The following is a 19,799-nucleotide window of genomic DNA, read 5'->3' as shown; positions in this document are numbered from 1 at the left end:
CCAGTTCCAGCTAAAACAATGAAATAGAACGTTTGATCTGAACATTTTTTTGTGATGCGATTCTTCGAGTTTTATTAGCACTGTATGCAACATGTTTTATTTTAGCGGCGATTTTGATACGAATGATCATTTATGAACCTACTATCACTTACATTACTTACAAAATGCTATTTTTATTTTTTAGATATTAAAAATCATCGCTTATATAGTATTAAGATTTAGTGAAACGTCAACAAAAAGCGAAAAAGTGAAGAGTTTAGAAAGTGACAAGTTTCATAACGCTCAACTCCCTATGGCACTTTCTACGGTTTGTAGATAGTTATTTGTATGTGATTCTTTTCTAAAGCACTCACAAAAATTGTTAAGGAACTCAAAGGGAGTGTTCGCTACTAAGTTATTTTTCTTACTTTTCCTGAAGTGCATGAGTATCAAATTGTTCAAGTTCGGGGGTTCGGGTTTATTGGATAGGGTTTTTTTTTAAATCAAAATGGACGTAGATATTCATCATTTTTTAATATCTACAGCTCAAAATATCATGGGACATTCGACGATTTTTTTTAACCTACAAGGAAACCTTGGAAAAAATCGAACCTTCCATATTTTGACCTGTAGTTATTATTAATATTATGAATATCTCCAAATTACGTCCCTTTATAGCACAAAGTCCCAATACATATACGCTATTTCTATCAAGTAGAAAGATGTACTTACCCAAATTTCCATGACGGAAGGAACGATGTTCATAATTCCACAGTTAGGGTTTCACACACAAAAACAGAAAAAATAATTTTTCTCTCAATTCAATGCATCAAATTATATAAAACTTACTTGTATGGAATATGCACTTGAAAACCTCTCAGCCAAACCTAGATAAAGGGTAAGAGAAGATAAGATTATTTTCATAAATAAAAATCAACATTTAGAAATTTAATTGTCTCGGTTATATAAATAACTTACCCTAAAATTTTAGTAGTCATCATCACATTGAGACCAAAACTCTCTTAAATCAACTTAAATTAATATACATGTGAACTACACATCAGTTCGAGCTTCAAATATATTAGCAATGGCCTAGTCTACCACTAAATTCAATAGAATTTTGTCCTTCAACTTTGAAATTTTTTACTTTTCGGCTAACGCAGTCACGTGATCCGGCTTTAATCCCATCGCGTGCCGTTCCCACATGCGCGCGTACAGCATTTCTAAACCCTGTGCATACTGTCTGCAGTCAAAGAGCGGCGAAGTGGTGCGCGCCGCCCATACTTTGTGTCTCGTCGCCTTTAAACTGAAAATGCCAGTTTAGGAAAAATTTGCCAGCAACAACAGATACTTACAATTCGCGGTCAGTTCCTAGCTTAATAGCGATATCCTGGTACTCCTGTCGAGACCTGGCGATCAAGTCGGGACACCCTAACGCGGTTAACTGGGACGCGGCCACTCTTGACGCGAGTGTTTCACCAGGAAGCGTGACGACTGGAGTTCCCGTCCATAAAACGTCCATACTGGTGGTGTGACCATTGCAAAGTGGAGTATCTAGACAAACATCGGCCAATTGTCCCCTTCGCACGTGCTCTTCTTTGGCGGCGACGTTACTGAAGATGATCTTTCCGGGGGACAATCCCAGCTGTTGAACTGCCGACTGTAAGTTGGGTTCGCCCACTGCGGGAAATCGAAGCAACCAAATAACCGCGTTTGGTACACTTTTGAGAATGTTCACCCACATGTGAAGCGTAATCGGATCAATTTTGTACAGCTGGTTGAAATTACAGTATACAATTGCGTCTTCGGGCAAGCCGTACTGTTGGCGCGTAGTGATGACAATGGTTTGAGGAACTTCTTCGCCTGTCGCCGCTTTGTTGTTAGTTTGGGTGGTGGCGAGTCCGTTTTGAACAACCACGCCGTTGAGGGAGGTTTGAACTTGACCGGAAGCGATCATCGTTTCGATGGGAGTTGTGGTCGGAAGTTCGGCGACTTTGAGACTGATTTCGACGGGTTTCGTAGTCTGTACCACTTCTTTGATTTCTTTGACTTCTGTGTTTTCGACCAATGGAGATAAATCGGTCGCGTTGATTACGGCTACGTTGTCGGGTAAATTAGCGATGGAGCTGTTGCGATCGCTCACAATTAAGCGTTCTTTCAGATGGGGGAACATTTGCCTGTGGTCACCTACAAAGTAGGTGTGAGGCATGTAAGCCAACTTTTCGCTGTACTGACTTTGAAGTTCCATCGGGGAGGTGACGCAGTCCGTGATTAAGTAATCCATAAAACTTGCGCCGCTAGTGCCGGGATAGCCTAGCCACATTACTTGGATTGGGGCGGGTCGCAACGCGAAAATTTCGTTTCGGGCGCCTTTGGTGTAGCCGTTCATGTTGACTAAGACGTGGATTCCATCGGCATAAATGCGATCGGCCGCTTTGCCGTTGCACGAGATCTGAGATAGGTCAATGAAATGTTCGGCCTCTCGCGCGATTTTGCTACGGAAGGTGGTACCATCATCTGGACTGAGGGCGTAGCAGAAAATTTCCACGTTTCCGCGCTCGTGTAAGCCGGGTACCGATTGCATTAAATGTGAGGTGGGGTGATTGCCGAAGTCGCTGCTAACGTAGCCAACTTTTAAACGTCCCTTTAGGTCCATGGCAAACTTGTACGGGTGTTTGTGAAGCACGTGAATTTTTTCCAAGCACAGATTGGCGTGACGCGCCGCTATGGCCTTGCGAAACTCGTGCGATAGTGGATATAGCATGGAGTGGTGTGGATGTACAGATGGTAGTCGATTCTTTTCCAGTTGATCCGCAACTATGTTCACTAACTTTTTCATGCGGGATTCGTAGTCGGTCCAATCGCATACAATTTGTAGACAATGAGCTAGGTTGCAGTAGGCATCTGGGAAGTCGGGTTTCAATTTTAAAGCCGTGCGATATGACTGAATGGCCTCGGGAATATTTCCGGAATCCTTGTGAATGCTAGCTAAATTACTGTGGGCGTCGGCAAAAGCGGGATTAATTTGTATGGCGCGAGTATAGCACTGAAGGGCGCCCGCTACATCTTGCATTTCTTTTAAGGTGTTGCCCATGTTGGAGTAGGCATCGGCGAAGGTTGGCTGGATGCGAATTGCTTCCTTGTAGTGCATAAGGGCCTCATTGAGCTTCCCTTGCTGTTGCAGTACCGACGCGAGATTACTGTGCGCAGCCGCAAACTCGGGAAATACCTCCAACGCTTTCAAGTACAGACGCGTCGCCTCCTCTATGTATCCCTGTTCCCGTTTAATATTAGCGAGATTGTTCAGGGAATCTGCGTGAGATGGGCATAGTCGAAGTGCGGTATTGTAGCACTCTTCGGCATCCGCTACCTGCCCTTTCTCTTTAAGCGCGTTGGCCAGATTACAATAGGCGTCCGGGAAGTTCGGTTGCAATTCAATGGCGCGTCTGTACGTATCGATGGCCAAATCGATAAGGCCTTGTTCGTAGTAAACGCATGCAAGATTTCCGTGTACGACCGCATTATTTGGCGATAGGTTTAGTGCGCGTAGATATGCTGCTACCGCTCTGAAATCAAAAGTGATGGTCAATTAACCAAATCCCGTGGTCCAAGCCAATATGACGGATTAGACTGGAAATGTAAATTATTGTGGAATATTCATATATGAGTCACGCAACGTAATTGTTTGCCGTACGTAATACACATTTGACATTTTTCATGTAATAATAATAATGTTTATTACACCATTAGACCATGTAACATGATATTGATCAAGTCAATGACAGAGGTTGTGTAAAATATCACTAAATAATTTAAATAAAATATAACATACGTAATTGTATTACTAACGATACCAAATGTAATTAAGTACACGAATCTGACAAATACTCTTCCACTGAATAGTAACACTGGGACAATAAAAAATGCATTACCTGAAACTTAAATTGTTTATGTCGAGTTTCAGACTTGAAACGTTTTGGGAGTTTGTTAAAAAGTAATGAGCCCATATATCTCTTATTTTCTGACATACTTAGTCTTTGCGCAGAAATGCAGAAATCCTTACCACGCCGTGTATTGTAACTGTGATTATAGTAAGTTATTAACAGAAAACTCCTTTGGATTTTCTTTTACAAACATCAGAATTTCTAGAATATATATATCAGGAACAGTTAATAGTCCAAATTGTCTAAATACACGATGTCCATTTTTCGAGTGCCACTATGGGGATCTCACTTATCTTAAGAGATAGAAAGTTGGTTAAATGGGGGCAAAGTTGCAAATTTTCGTGCCGAATAAGAATCTGAAAAGAAATTTGAAATATCTTCAATAGTTTTGAAGATATCGCTAAAAAACGAAAATTGCTAATTTTCGTTTTTAATTTTTTTATGATAAACTAATCGTAGTAGACATTTCTAATTAACACATTATTCGGACACTTTTTAATGGAGATTTCAAATAAGGCATCCTGTTTTTAATAACTTTCAGGATGACGGAGAAACACGTGGAAACTTTAGTTTTTCTTATGGGCGCCATTTTGAATTTTCACATTTTGACATTACGTCTTTTTTTCTCTTTACAACGATACACATGGTGGTTCAGTATCACATTTTTCCTAAAAATTCAATTTTTAATTATTTGAGAAGAGTGCTTTGGAAAAAGAAAACGTTCTTTTGTTGTGAACAAAAGGTTGACTTATTTCATGTAGTGCCATTTAGGTTTATGCTAGTTGTATGCGAAAATGCCTTTTTCAAGTGCAGATCAAACAGATATGATCCAAATTTACTACACTTCTCATTGAAATGCCCACATGGCTGCTGCAACATACTTCCAGCGTTATCCAGAGCGGCAACAATCTAGTTTGAGGTATTTTTCTTTGCTGCATAAAAACTTGGGCGAATATGGTTCTTTTAAAAGATGTAGACAGTAATATGGTGATAGACCCAATGAATAGGAGCAGGCAATTTTGCAAGCGGTAAAAATTTTGAAATTTTGACAATGAACATTACTGGTCAATTGAAAATTCTCATCAATTTCTAGAACGACGACCACAAATACGTTTTAGCGTTAACGTATGGGTCGGTTTATTGGGCGATACAATAATTGGTCCTTAAGAGACTCTAAATGCTGATCGGTACCTCCATTTCCTGAGGACATTTAACCGATTTTATTAACAATAACGTTCCTCTTCCTCGTTTGAACTCGATATGGTTCCAGCAAGATGGCGCACCGCCCCATAATGCTAGGAGGGTTGGGGAATGCTTATCGGAATTGTTCCCCAATCATGTTATTGCTAATAATGGCGACGTACGCTGGCCGGCGCGGTCACCTGACCTGTCTCCCTTGGACTAAAATGTGAAAATTCAAAATGGCGCCCATAAGAAAAACTAAAGTTTTCACGTGTTTTTCCGTCATCTTGAAAGTTATTAAAAACAGGATGCCATATTTGAAATCTCCATTAAAAAGTGTCCAAATAATGTGTTAATTAGAAATGTCTACTACGATTAGTTTATCATAAAAAAATTAAAAACGCAAATCAAAAATTTTCGTTTTTTTGCGATATCTTCAAAACTATTGAAGATATTTCAAATTTCTTTTCAGATTCTCATTCGGCACGAAAATTGGCAACTTTGCCCCCATTTAACCAACTTTCTATCTCTTAAGATAAGTGAGATCCCCATAGTGGCACTCGAAAAATGGACACCGTGTATATATCTGCATGATGTTCTCTTCTTTACTCCCACTATAGATCTCACTACTTGCTTTTGAATTAGGAAAATCCTGTGAGTTAAGTTAGATCTACCCCAAAATAGAATACCATATTTAACTTTGCTGTAGAAATGCGCATAGTAAAAACTTAACAGCACTTTGTCACTACTAAAAGATTTTAATTTAAATATTGCATAGGCACTTGACGCTAAACTTTTGGATAAACTGTCTATATGGGTATTCCATTTCAAATTACTATCAAGATAGATGCCTAAGAATTTGGTACATTTCTCTTGAGGAATTGATTTCCTGCTTGTTTTAACTAACAGAGATTCCTTCCTTATGATCTCACGCAGATTGAAATTTATAATTAATGATTTACTAGCACTTATTACTATTGATCCATTGAACGACACTATTTACTGAAGACTGTGCGTTCTCGACTACCTCACTCATACTATCCCCAGAAAAAAGATAACTAGTGTCATCCGCAAACATAACAATATTATCACCACTCATGGATGTAATTGCATAGTATATGAATAGTAAGGGACCCAGAACAGAACCCTGTGGTACTCCAGCTATGTGTGCTAAGTGTAATACTGACTGTATGAGCACGATGGTTGTTTACCGTATGTAATAAACGCTGTTTATAATACTTTCTAAAAAAATCGACAATAACGAAAAGTGCACTCACGAATTGCAGTTGACATTTTTATTACATGTCCGAAAGCAAATTGGGAATGGTTTATTTCATATGGAACGCCCTAATCAAAATTCCGCAGTAATCGAAATATTTTTGCCAACTTCGCTTAAGGTGCGAAATCTTCCTTGAGATTGAAACCTTTTTTATGCGGAAATTTGGGGAAACATGCAAACATCCTCCTATGTTTGATGGTTGCTAATAGTAAGGCGGGTTGACTACGTGTTGAAAAAGGTGCATTTCAATAATATACGATTTGAGCGTGACGTGAGGAGTGAGGTCACAAACTTGCAAGTTGAACCATGTCAGTTGACTGAGATCATAGGCGGCCGTGTTATAAATGATACGTACAATGCCCTAAATATCTGACGTGCTCCAATAAACCCCGTTTTCTACCCTTCCGTACAGATTCTCCCACCATGAAAACCGCCAGATTAACATACCTCCAATATCAGAGACACGTGGGGTATCCGTATCACACTATCAATATCGGACGCGCTTGAGTATTTTCATGCGACTATTTTTTGTACATTATTAAAAAACTGTAGACGCCCCCCGCGGGTGGAGGGTTCGTACATCAATATAACGACGATCGAGTAAATCCCAATTTATCATTTCCCCTTATTATTTACGATTAATACAGTCCATTAATATTCGACCAATCAGCGTGGTAATTGTCTCAAATTATAACCAATCAGATAATTTGTTAAGTGATTAAAAGCTAGGTATTAATCTCCCTAAAATATACTCCATCTTGATTTTAATTCAAGGTAGTTTTGTTTTTAATTCATGCAAGTTTTATTGCCTCCTGAAAAAAACTCTGTCGCGATTTTATGACGCTGAGGTCACATTTTACATCAATAAGCTCTCAAGATTTAGAATCAGTGTATTTTACTTGTATTTTTAATCAATAAACACGTTAATCAAAAGTGTCTATATTCTTTCAACATTCGTATTTATACAAAAGCATAGCATTGAAAGATATTACCAAAATCTTCTAAAATTATGTGCAGGTGCACCATATTCTGCTATATATATCCAACAGTTGCTAACTATAGCTAGGAGCATGCGGGCATTTTTTAAATCGTTTTAGTAAGTGTAAGTACCTAACGCTCTTGTAACCAGAAAATTGTATAGTTTAGTAAAAATGCGTATGTACATAACGATAAGTTTGTGTGAGCGAAGGTATGTTTTAGGCATTGCAAGGAAATGAGTTCATGACCCAAGTTGGTATTTTATTTTACCGTAAGGAAGCTAATAGGCAATTAGCAATATAAAGTAGCAATCAGGGTTAGAAATGCAATTCTATTTCAGATGTAAACAGGGTAAATTAATATTTATGCTGCTTTACGTATGTATATTTAGGGTGAGGTAAATGAAGCGGACCATTGTAATTGAAATGACAGCGCGGGGAATTGTAAAATACGTCTACTAGTTACCGATGTTAAACGACAAAAAATCGAGTGGTTAATTAAACGATTCGTCTTTGTAAGATAAAGCGTTTATGATGTAGACAGATAAAAGGCGGCACTTAAAAATATGAATGAAAACATTGGGAAAGGGTCATTCATCAGGCGATTGTACGCGGTGCCGTAATTGCGGAGGCGATAAGCCAATCGGTCCATTGAGGGGATCACGAAGAAAGAAATTAAGCCAAGACTACATCAAGTCATATTCAACCATCTTTCGCAGCATTTTCCGGGAAGGAAAAAATAAACCTACACATTCTTTGTACATTAACCATGTAATAAAATGTGTACCTTTTTGCGCCCTACTTTGTGAACGAACCCTGTATAATTCAAAACATTTTTGAAAATGTGGAGAATTTTAACCATATCATAATACAAAAGTAAAATATCGAAAAATCGTAACTTCAAGGCATTACTTATCAGTTTCCGAGTAACACGATAAACTATGAGAAGAAAAATTTTCCAAAATATCTAAAATCTAGCGTCCAGTCTCCTACCACACCTAAGCGTTCTGATATTTGAGTACGTGGGAATGCGTAAACATGCGGTGCCTTTGACAAATATTTCAAAGACACAGATGTTGGGAATGATAGAGTATAACGTCAATCATCACAAACGCTCTTAATTGAGACAAGGCACGATAAACTAATCAATAGCCCAACCTTCGCTTTCAAGAAGAGACAATATACATGGAAACAGTGGTAAAAGCGTTTGTGGAAACTGTCACCGAACATATTTCGTTTGGTGACGAGATGTTTCTATTTATAAAGATTTGGCACCATTAAATGATGCGGTGAAATTGCATTTGATTAATTTTACCTGGTGGAATTAATGCTTTTCAATAAAATGCCGCCCATACACTACAGTTTACACTTTACAGTAAACGCTGCCAAATTATATCTCAAGTTGTGAACATTTTCATTTCCACGTCCAAGATAATTTCAAAAGGGATCTCACCCTGAATATCAAAGCTAAATGTAAACTACCTGACAGTGAATATCAAATTATAACCTCGGTAAGCTTATTGATCTTCGCCCACGACGTTCAAAAGAATCGCTGCTCAATGCAAATGACGCTCGAGATCAACCACCTGCCGCCGACGTACTAATGGAGAACATTTCAAAATCAATTTAAATGTTAAAGACACACTTTGATCACGGAGGCATGAACATTAACGATTCATGTACTCGGATCAAAAATAAATCTCTGGGAGTTTCCCCAATTTAAAAAAACATGGCCTGCAGATAACCTTTAAGAAACTCTTCGGTGTCAATAAAAATGTCTTCATAATTTTGTTTTAGGCGAGGAGCAAAAAATCGTTTAACATTTTTATGAGCACACACGCCGTCCATTTATGTCGAAATATATTCACTAATAACATTGGAACGGTGCCAAAACGCTCCATACTGCATAGACATGCACTTGACTTACTAGTATTTTACGGATTTTAGGCTATTTAAAATTGTCCCAGTTCCGTTATAAATAAATTGAACGGTCACGTCATGTAATGTAGAAAATGTGTACCTAGGGGATTTGTAAGAGGCATGTAGGTAGGTAATTTTCTCAGAGGGGGTTGAATATTTTATGGCGCGTGGCAGTAATGGCACTCGAACGAATTACGCCATAATGAACCTCTAGTGAATGAATGTGGACAATGCCAACGTTGTACTACGATTTAATACGCGTTTATCGGCCAAATGAATAATAAAGGATCTATAGACAACATATCGTTGGAGAATAAAATTGCGGGGATTATTGTAAATCGGTCCGCTACAATTTTCCACGAGTATTCAAACAGTATTAAGAAGATTGGGACGAGGAGTAAGTGGCGATAATGCCAATACAAGAGAAGGAACAGATGTTTTGGGGAGAAAAATATTACTGAAATCAAATTTCGAATTCGAATGCAATTTTCGATTACAATTTTTGTAGGAGCAAATCTCGACAATACTAAAACGTGTTCGATATAATCTTTATTGGTGTTATTTCCTGCCTTTATTTTTAAGTGGGTTGGGGATTTCAGCTAAGGGCACTCTACTCAATACAACCCACTCACATACACGTGCCCGAACCTGGATTCCAATCGAGGACCTCGTAGTAAAGCAGCAACCCCACTACGACTTGTGAACGGGCGATTAAAGTAAATTGTAATTTACCCCAACTTAATTTTTCGTCTGCCTGTTCGTGCAAATAAATTCGATATACAGGATATTTTAAAGTGCTACAAGGCGATATTTCCAAAATGTTTTTTAGCGCATTTCCACAAAAATAAAAAAAAACGCGCTATTGTGGCCACTTTGCCCGTCTGTCCGTCCGTCCGCTTGTTTTGCGACGCTACTAGTTCTTTATCTTAAGAGCTATTGTTCTACTTTTTTCGCTATTTGGTTCGTTATGGTGTCGAGGCTTGCGCCAAGGAAGGAATTTTTTCTGCGTTTATTGCTAAAAAAGTTATTGTAAAAAAAACAACAAACCGTTTTTTACATGTTCTATAATTTTACACTTTGGCCGTTTATTAACGATCCTAGAGATCATTTATAATTTTGTATTGTTGTCTGTCGTCTGTCTGTTGGTCTGTCCCTCTATCTGTCCGTGTGAACGATAACTTTGTTTAGAAATGTCCGATCGCTTTTACATCTCCGTTAGTTATGAACTGAATTGTATGAAATTCAATATGGGCATAGCCTTAGCCATATAATACGCAATGCCAAAAGTTGAGTCGAATCGATTCAAAATTCACAGTGCCCTTTTCGCATCTCGACCATTTATAAACCGAATTGCAAACTTTTTTTCTTATAAAAGTATTTGAATGAAATTTGATACATAGGCACTTGGATTAAATGAAAATCTAACGCCAATTTCAAAATTTGGCTTTGCGCATGCGCAGTGCCAACTTTTTTATTTATGGAAGCATGTAAATGAAATTTGATATATAGGTGCTTGGAATAAAGGAAAATCTAGCGCCAGTTTCAGTTTAGGTTTGCGCATGCGCAGTTCCAACTTTCTTATTTAGAAAAGCATTCAAATGAAATTCTTCTTATAAACTGAAATTGAAATAGCACGTCAAAAATGGATTGCCCATGTGCAACGCTATCTTTTATATTTGTGGCCGGATGTGGAAATGCGCTTTATGTAAATCGTTTTTTTTTAACTTGTTTTTTCTTCTCTCAAATTTTAGGGGTGACTGACATTTTAAATGAGATGGTGCTCTTGTGTATAAAAAACTACTTTTGTAACTGAGTAGCAATACAAATGCAAGGAAACACAAGGTGCTTGGAAAAAGATATTGTTTCTGGCGAAACCACATTCCCATTATTGTGGGCAGGTAGGATTTTATGTTATTTCTTATTACCCAAGATTAATCAGGCACTCTATGCACTACTAGGCGCAGGAAGGATCCACATCCCTGGTCAAGTAACGTGTGATGTGGGGTGGGACTATTGGGGATAAAGATATTGAACCGCATTTTCTAAAGAAAAGTACACCTAAATAGAAAATGTACACAGATTTTTTAAGGGATCAATTAGACCAATGATTAGGCAAAAACATAAATCTTGACATGTGGTTTTTGCAGGATGGGGCTCCACTCCATCCTGTAATACAAGCCCGTAATTATTTCCCTCAGGCAGATTGGTCGAGTAGGTTTTATTCTTTAGCTACACCTAAAATGTTAGAGCGGGGAAAAAGAGAATTAAAAAAGCATGTTAAGATTTGTCCCCACCTCACGTCCTTATTAAGTCATGAAAATTTCATACAAATATTTAAACCGTTTCGAGATATCCCCTGTTTTAGAATCTATGGATTTGATGTTACTAGCAAACTCCTCATTGAATCATACCTTACAAATAGGTTTCAATGTGTAAAGATAAATAATAACCTATCAGGAAAACTCTGTATAACGAAAGGAATACCCCAAGGTAGTATTCTGGGGCCTCTTCTCTTTTTAATTTATATTAATGATATGCCAAGCTTTATTTCTGGAAATGAAAACTGCCTTCTTTATGCAGATGATGCTACCTTACTTGTTGGGGCCGAACACATTAACGGGGCACTAAATAACTCCAATGAATTACTTCAACGAGCTAATACTTGGTGCACTATAAACTTATTACATATAAATACAATGAAAACGGCATCCATGATATTATCACTGCGATCACATGATTTATCAACATCTGAATATGTGAAATTTTTAGGAATTTGTATTGATCGGAAATTAAAATTTGATGTTCACGGTAATTTTGTTGCTACGAAGTTAAGCAGAAATATATATGTTTTGCGTAGATTAGCGAGTAATGTAACTATGAATATTCTTAAAACTGCCTATTTTGCACTCATACATAGCCACTTGTCTTATGCTATTAATGTTTGGGGCCACTTTGCTTGTTGGAGGGAATTATTTAAATTACAAAGAAAAGCCGTTAGAATTATTGCTAACATTTCATTTAGAGATGATTGTCGGCAAGCTTTCATTGATCACCAAATATTAACGCTTCCATCTATTTTTATTTTTACTTGTCTTTGTTTTCTTAAGCGCAATGAACATTATTTTGTTAAAAATTGCGATGTTCATAATTATGACACCCGCAACAAATTAAATGCATTTGTCCCTTTTTGCCGTTTAAGTAAGACACAAAACAGTTTTGATTATATCAATATAAAAATGTATAATTATATTCCTCCCAATATTAAGGCTTTACCTTTTAATTTATTCAAATCAAGAACTAAAGCATTTCTTATTGATAAACCGTTTTACTCGTATGAGGAATTTTTCAGTACAGAGTTCTTTTCGTGACAATTAAGTAATGTTGTTATAATTTTGTTTGTTCTTACATTTGTAATATTTTTATTTTGCTTTTGTATTGACTTATGTATATGTAGGCTGTTCTACAAAACATTAAATAAGCTTTATTATTTATTATTTATACAGGGTGGAAATTTTGTCTGGAACACTAAATATATCTTTAAAAAACATTTTTTTAGTGACGCTCAGTATGCAGATATGTTTTGGACGGGAGTAAAATAATCATCTCATCGCTGAATTCACGAAAAATAGGAAGAATAACCTAATAAATTTTATAGTATTAGGGTAAATTACTGCACAAAACGTCACTTCGTTCTTAAAAGTAAGATTATTGTAGCGAATATTCCGAAATTCCCGATAGACATCGAGGAATCATTCAAGATTAGTCCTCCGCGATAAGAAACGAATGCAGATATGTGACGCATTTATATCGGGAAATATGGCGTGTTTTGTTCTAGAATATTCGAGAGCATTCGGAAGCCTTTGGAAGTTGGTTGGTTGGTTCTCTTTTCCAGGTAAAAAATTAAAAGAAGTATAAAAAGTGAGTAAAAAGAAGAAGGTCCAGAGCAGGTAGAAAAATAAAAAATAATTAAGCAAAAACAAGAAAGTTGCCTAAATTAAAGTGTATCTTGGACAACGATAAACCTGGTGATTTCTAAAAGCTAAAACACGGCAGGGACGTATTTACGATAAACACAAAACCCTTTCAAGATTTCTACAGGGTGGCCCAACGAGAAGTATACAGAGGGCTTTTAGGGTATTAAATTTAGAAATTTCGAAAAATCCTCGAACACGTCAATTTTGTATTCGAGGGGGACAACTTTTGGAATACAAATCACGAACCCAAGTCTTCACCCCTCTACGTAGGGAGCTTAATCCCTAAAATTTTAAATGGAATCCTATGGCAAATGGCACATTATTTGAAAGCCAATTTAATCGTGATTACTAATCTGCTTTGCTTTTTAAATTCTATTGATTCTTTTCGGAGATATTCGCGTTTGAAATGGTTTTTTCCCCTGAGTTAAGTCCTTTAGATTACTTCTTGTGGGAATATTTAAAGAATAAAGTTTATGCTACTCCGCCCGCAACATTACAAAGGTTGCGAGCACGTATAACCATAGTGTAAGAATAGAATAAATACACTATGGTATAACTCAACAATTTCGAGCGATTACCCCTGAAATCTTCCAGCATGTACGGCAGCGTTTTGAAGCAAATCTTTATTATTGCATGGAAGCAGGCGGAAGGCAATTCGAGCATTTATTGAAATAAATGTTGTGTGTTTAAAGTTATTTGTTATTTTTTGCACAATTTAAACCTTTTTTAATATAAGGTGACTTAGATCGCATTTGTTTTGGTTTTTTAAGAAAAAACCATTTCAAATGCAAATATCTCCAAAACGAATCAATAGAATTTAAAAAGCAAAGCAGATTAGTAATCACGATTAAATTGGCTTTCAAATAACGTACCATTCAAAACGTACCAATGAAAATAGGATTCCATTTAAAATTTTAGGAGTTAAGCTCCCTACGTAGAGGGGTGAAGACTTGGGTTCGTGATTTGTATTCCAAAAGTTGTGCCCCTCGAATACAAAATTGACGTGTTCGAGGATTTTTCGAAATTTCTAAATTTAATACCCTAAAAGCCCTCTGTATACTTCTCGTTGGGCCACTCTGTATAATGTGCGTAATGTTCGTAATAAACTTCCCTATTTTCATTTACTCATTGAAACGTCCGTTGAACAACAATATTGTTAGTATTTTGATCATCGCTGAAGGACATATAGTCAAAATGATCATCGAAGAACATTTCTCGATATTTTTAAATCGCCGAGGAAAAATTGGGACAGAAGGGATTTATATCATATGACGTCTTTCCCACGTCAATCAATATTAAGCACTGTCTCTTTGATTTAATATGAGAGGTCAAACGGCATTTTTAAAATTGACAATTTTTCTGGTATTTTTCCCCGTTTTTCCAAATCTCTTTTTGCAACGTGCATATTTCAATCTTCACCTTGTGATTAATGCACAACGAAAGTAAATTACAAAATACGGGACGATATGTGACCAATCGCAAGATCTTTGGCTTCCCAATCAAGTTTATTCTTACTGTTATAATTTTCGTACAAGTCACGTATTTTTATATTGGATAAAGAATCACGTCCATACCACGAGTTACTCGCAGTTGTACAAATAAGAAAACTTTTAACGCTCTTTAGCGGGTTTTGTGTTTGAAAAAGGCTAAAAACAACGTTACTCATATTCAGAATATTGGACTAGAAGGTTTTAATGTAGGTATCACCTTCTGAACAAAACAAGGCCGGTTGGTTACATTTAAGAAGCGAACTGCACAAAAATGGGAATTAGTGTCAGTGTCAGAATGGAAAGAGGATGGATGGGATAAAAAACAAGCGCAACAGGTGCAAACATTTAAACACAAAGAACCTTTTAATCTGGCATTTGATCCACGAAAGACATCCATCGGGGTTCTGTTCAGGTCCGGCGTCCGGTGGTGGCTTCGGTTCGGGAATGTGAATGATTGTATACACAACGACGCATTGTAACTCCATCGTACACTCATCGCAACTACCTGACGAGCTCACTCATTTTTTAAAATTTGAAAAGAAAGCGGCGATCTTTTGCATGTGTGCTAAAATCATAGACGTGCGTGAACGTGACGCATTCGAAAAAATTGGCTATCGAAAAGAATTATTGACATAAATTACGCAAATGTAAAAAAGTTTGGCTAAATTCGGTGATTATCCCTGTATTTGTTATTGTCGTTTCGTATACGTTAACGCATCTCGCGTTTGCATAGGTTTCATTGGCGGTTGAGAGCAGTTTGAGGAGAGCACGAAAAGAAAAGAATGACAGGATAGACACTAAGCTACTCCAGGCACTACAACGGCATCGTGATGACTACCGGTGGCGGCGCCCGGGTCAGCTTTGAGCTTTCACAGACGGTTGCTACGCGACCAGAGTCTGTGCGCAAAGAGGCATATTTTTACATTAGTTCCTAAATCTTCCAGCAATTCACAACAATATAACCAAGAGAACTAACAAAACTGCGTTAAGGTGTCTGGAAATGGGAAAGGGGGTTGCGTGTCTACCTCCCACGTACTACGCGCTTGGGCACCTTAATCAATAGCAACAATATCAAAATTTACCGCATAAAAAGTACATACATCAAATAGTTCTAATTTGGGAAAAGCCAAATATCGATTCGGGATGCACACCATCGCGGTGGGCCAAAACATCATTTACTAATGTGGTAAACAAAGGGATCGATATCGCGAGCAAGAGGGGCGTACATCCTTTACATGCCCTTTTGCGTGCGAGGATAGTATCCGTGTTGTGTAAGGAAAAAAAACGGGTTCGAATTCACGCCCGATATGTGGGGTAATCCGGGATAAAAACTACAAAGTGAAGTGGTTGACCCGTATAATTAACCAAAATTTATCGGGGACGAAGGTTTCAGATTTTTTCCCTGAGAGAAGATCGATGAACCCATTACTTAAAGATGTCCCGAAATGGAAGCGAAAATGCCTCTTAAACGATATCATGTTTTATACATTAAATCCCCCGGGAAAAAGACCTCCGGGGTGCGCACCTCTGCTACCTGTGAAATACACTTCGGTAGTTGCGAACATATTTTCTCTGCAGCTACTGTTTTCAGCGGCTTGAAGAATGCGCTTTTACGAGATGTACGGTTGAAGTAAAAGACACCGCAATAAGCTGAAACGAAGCGAGGGATTATAGAACCAAAGAGTATAATCCCGACGCTGTGCGGGATTTCTTCCTGCATTCGAATGGGCGATATCCGCTCCTTTCGGGACAACGTGACACTTGCCGAAATTAGGTTTCACAAAAGGTTCTCGCTATTAAATCTTTTTAACAAAAGGTTCTCGCTATTAAATCTTTTTAATAGTTTTTTCGTACAATTTCCATGTACAATCGTAGTCAGAAGTAATGTTCTCCCTGCAGAAAAAGTATTAATATGACAGTTCCTCCGTGATTTAGTTCAATTTCATTTCAACCTTAGAGACTTTCCGAATTTTGAAAAGAAGCCTACACTTACAGATCTGGTATATACTCGTATATTACTTATGTGCTACACATGAAATAATCGAGGAACATTACTTCTGACCAAAACCGTACACTTTTAGATACACGACATCAAAGCGTTTTATTGAATTAGCAACAACATCTATTCACCAATGCGACTCAAAATTTGATATATACTCTATCGTAATCTCCGAATTAAACAAGAGTACACATACTAGGTAGGTATAGTAAATGAAACTTTATTCCACCCAAAAACGAAAAATTAAATACACTGTGATTGTAAACTGTCATTTTGGCAGATGGTGGTGAACTGGTACTCAAATGATGGCTTACTATGCACTCAAATGTAAAAAATTATCAAAGTCCTCGTGTGAGATCGAAGGGACTTCAGCGCATTTTTGTGTGGCAGATCAGTATTCTATTAGCCACTGTTTACTCAACCATGAATAAAAGATCTTGTCGAAGGATACCACATTCCCTTTGACGGTACTCACTTCCGATGTCCCGTTCACCCGCAATTCGACGCGTTTGAAGATATAACTCCATCAGTAAAATCCTGTTGGGGGGGATACCACATTCCCTTTAACGGTACCCACTTCCGACGTCCCGTTCACCCGCAATTCGCGTTCAGTTTTAAAATGCAATAATTTCGAAGTTTGTAGGGAGCACTTACGTGTCAGATATAGAATTTAAGAAGATTTTTAACAGAAACAACCCCTATTTTTGACTGCGAGCAGAGAACAGTGTATTCCGTTTAAAACCAACTCTAATTTGCTTGAATTATTCCGAAATTGCCATCAAAAGGTCTCTAGAGTTAGTTTTCAGTTTTAAAATGTAATAATTTCGAATTTCGTAGGGATCACATGGCAGGTATAGAATTTAAGAAGATTTTGAACAGAAAACCACCCCTATTGCTGACTGCGAGCAGAGAAAAGTGCATTCCGTTTAAAATCGGACTTTAATTTTCTCGAATTTTTGTCAAAATTGCCCTCGAAAGGCCCTACCTTTACCTTTAGAGTTAGTTTTCAGTTTTAAAATGCAATAATTTGGAATTTCGTAGGGATCACGTGCTAGAGATCGAATTTAATAACATTTTGAACAGAAAGCAACCACTATTTGTCATTGCCAGTATAGAGAAAAGTGTATTCCGTTGAAAATCGACTTTTAATTTGCTCGAATTTTTGTCAAAATTGTCTTTGAAACGCTCTACCTTTACCTTTAGTAATAGTAGTAGGTAATATATTTCGTTGACCCATTCAAAAATTACAATTGTTTAGTCGCGTCAGATAAATCTGAAATAATTTTAAAAATATTTAGAGGTAGTTTTCAGCAAAGTTTTCAGAAAAGCAATAATTTGGAATTTCGTAGGGATCACATGCGCTAGAGATCGAATTTAATAAGATTATGAACAGAAAACAGCCCCTATTTCTGACTGCGACCATAGAAAAGTGTGTTCCGTTTAAAATCAAATCGAATTTGCTCGAATTTTTGTCAAAGTTGTCCTCGAACGACCCTAAGATCGTGTTGGGGGCTACCACATTCCCTTTGACGGTACCCACTTCCGACGTCCCGTTCACCCGCAATTCGCGTTTGAAGATTTTTCTCCACCATCAGTTAGATCTTGTCGGAGGCTACCACATTTCCTTTGCATACTTATATTACACCCACATTTTGGTGGATCTCGCTAAAAACCTTCCACAAGATAGTACTTAATTTTTGAGGGGCACTTCTCATTGCTCGAGCTTCTATTGGCGACACGAGAAAGAGAGACAGCCATTCGAGATTTGCGAAACGTTAAAACGCGTGACAGAATTCGCAACGGAAGGTAAAAGGTGCCCGAAGTTGAGTACCTCTCGAAGAGGCGCGCGCGCGCCTTGCAAAAGGTCGTTAATTTCGCCCCTAGGGCAAAAAACAAAATTCCGCCACGCAGGAGTTGTGCGCGTTTACAACATCTTTCCGACGACACCAATTTGAAAAGAATCGGACCAAAACTGTAGTAGAAGATAGGAAAAAATTGAAAAACCTTCACGTTAGTATACTACGCTCGAGGATGACGCCCAGATGTCGCCAACCCCACATCATGTAGCCCTGCCCCAAGGTTTACAAATTACACGGCCTTGTAGATACACGTACACCCGTTGCCTTTCTACAAGAGTTCTTCTACGCGCTCACATTTGCTGGCAGCCAGCCGACCAGCCAGCCAGCCAAAGTGAGATTAAAAGCTACTTTTTACAAATAAATTTGCAAAAATGCGCTAAAAACTATAACCAAAATGTTGGCCCTCATTTAAGTTAATAGACGCCATTTAAGTTGTTTAAATGCTCTAATGCTTTGATGTTGTCCATTAGGGGAATTACATGTACGAGTATGAATTATATTAAAAGAATCTCTCTGTAAAGAAGGTGTTCCTAAATATGATGTACAAGGTGGTTCAAATTCGGTGGCTCACCATTCGGATCTCCTTAACGGCAAGAGACAGTGTAGATTAAATGAGGGCAAAGTTACCCTTTTTTTGTGACTAAAAAAACGCATTTGAAGTTTTTAAAAAATCTTTAAAAGTAACTTAGATATAACAAAAAACTGAAAGGGTCAAATGTTGTCTTGATTTTTCCTACCTTCAGCGGCTTAAGCGATAGGCAATGGACGGCGCCATATTGGATTTTTCCAGAATGAGATTAGAGAACAAAAAAGAAATTCATTTGAATGCATCGCCATGTTAATTCGGCAAGATCTAGTTACCCGTGAATGTTTTGTTGATAAATGAATGTAAATCATTTGATTTTAAAATTTATCTTGTAAATGTATGGTAAAGTGTACCTACATCAAATATGGCGTCCATAAGAAATAAGAAAGCAGCTTCTAGATCTAGCATCTAGCATATTATGGAAATGCTGATCCTCCGAAAAAAGTGCCCATGAAAAGTGCTGACGGAAACCGTCTATTGCCGACTGTTTAAGCTGGTGAAAATGAAAACGAAATTTGACATTTTCGGTGATCTCATAGTCATTTTCCAAAATTTTTCAAATGGGTCTTTGCCCCACTACACGGTATCCGTCACCGCTACGGAGATCCCA

The 19,799-nt window shown here is 37.7% G+C and overlaps 1 protein-coding gene across 1 annotated transcript; it reads right to left on the bottom strand.

Moving 5' to 3' along the window:
- Window positions 1–912: 912 nt before the first annotated feature.
- On the bottom strand, window positions 913–15,549 carry LOC116174015 (UDP-N-acetylglucosamine--peptide N-acetylglucosaminyltransferase 110 kDa subunit). The gene is made up of 3 exons (XM_031491792.1): window positions 15,106–15,549; window positions 1,335–3,545; window positions 913–1,285 (listed from the first exon to the last, which is right to left on the bottom strand). Exons 1-3 carry the CDS (start codon window positions 15,228–15,230, stop codon window positions 1,123–1,125), a joined length of 2,499 nt encoding a protein of 832 aa, XP_031347652.1. The 5' UTR covers window positions 15,231–15,549; the 3' UTR covers window positions 913–1,122.
- Window positions 15,550–19,799: the final 4,250 nt, after the last annotated feature.

This window comes from Photinus pyralis, unplaced genomic scaffold (assembly GCF_008802855.1).
Source record: "Photinus pyralis isolate 1611_PpyrPB1 unplaced genomic scaffold, Ppyr1.3 Ppyr1.4_LG6, whole genome shotgun sequence".
Lineage (NCBI taxonomy): Eukaryota > Metazoa > Arthropoda > Insecta > Coleoptera > Lampyridae > Photinus > Photinus pyralis.
The sequence above is the reverse complement of the archived record's forward strand: the minus strand, read 5'-3'. Positions and strand labels throughout refer to the sequence as shown.

What these genes read in the sequence shown, in the direction of transcription:
- LOC116174015 (XM_031491792.1), bottom strand. Translation starts at nt 15,230, where the DNA reads ATGGAGTTACAATGCGTCGTTGTGTATACAATCATTCACATTCCCGAA. An exon ending in ATCAAATGCCAGATTAAAAG is followed by an intron (nt 3,546 to 15,105) that starts GTTCTTTGTGTT and finishes TTTTGATTTCAG; the next exon opens with AGCGGTAGCAGCATATCTAC. An exon ending in CTAGGAACTGACCGCGAATT is followed by an intron (nt 1,286 to 1,334) that starts GTAAGTATCTGT and finishes TGGCATTTTCAG; the next exon opens with TTTAAAGGCGACGAGACACA.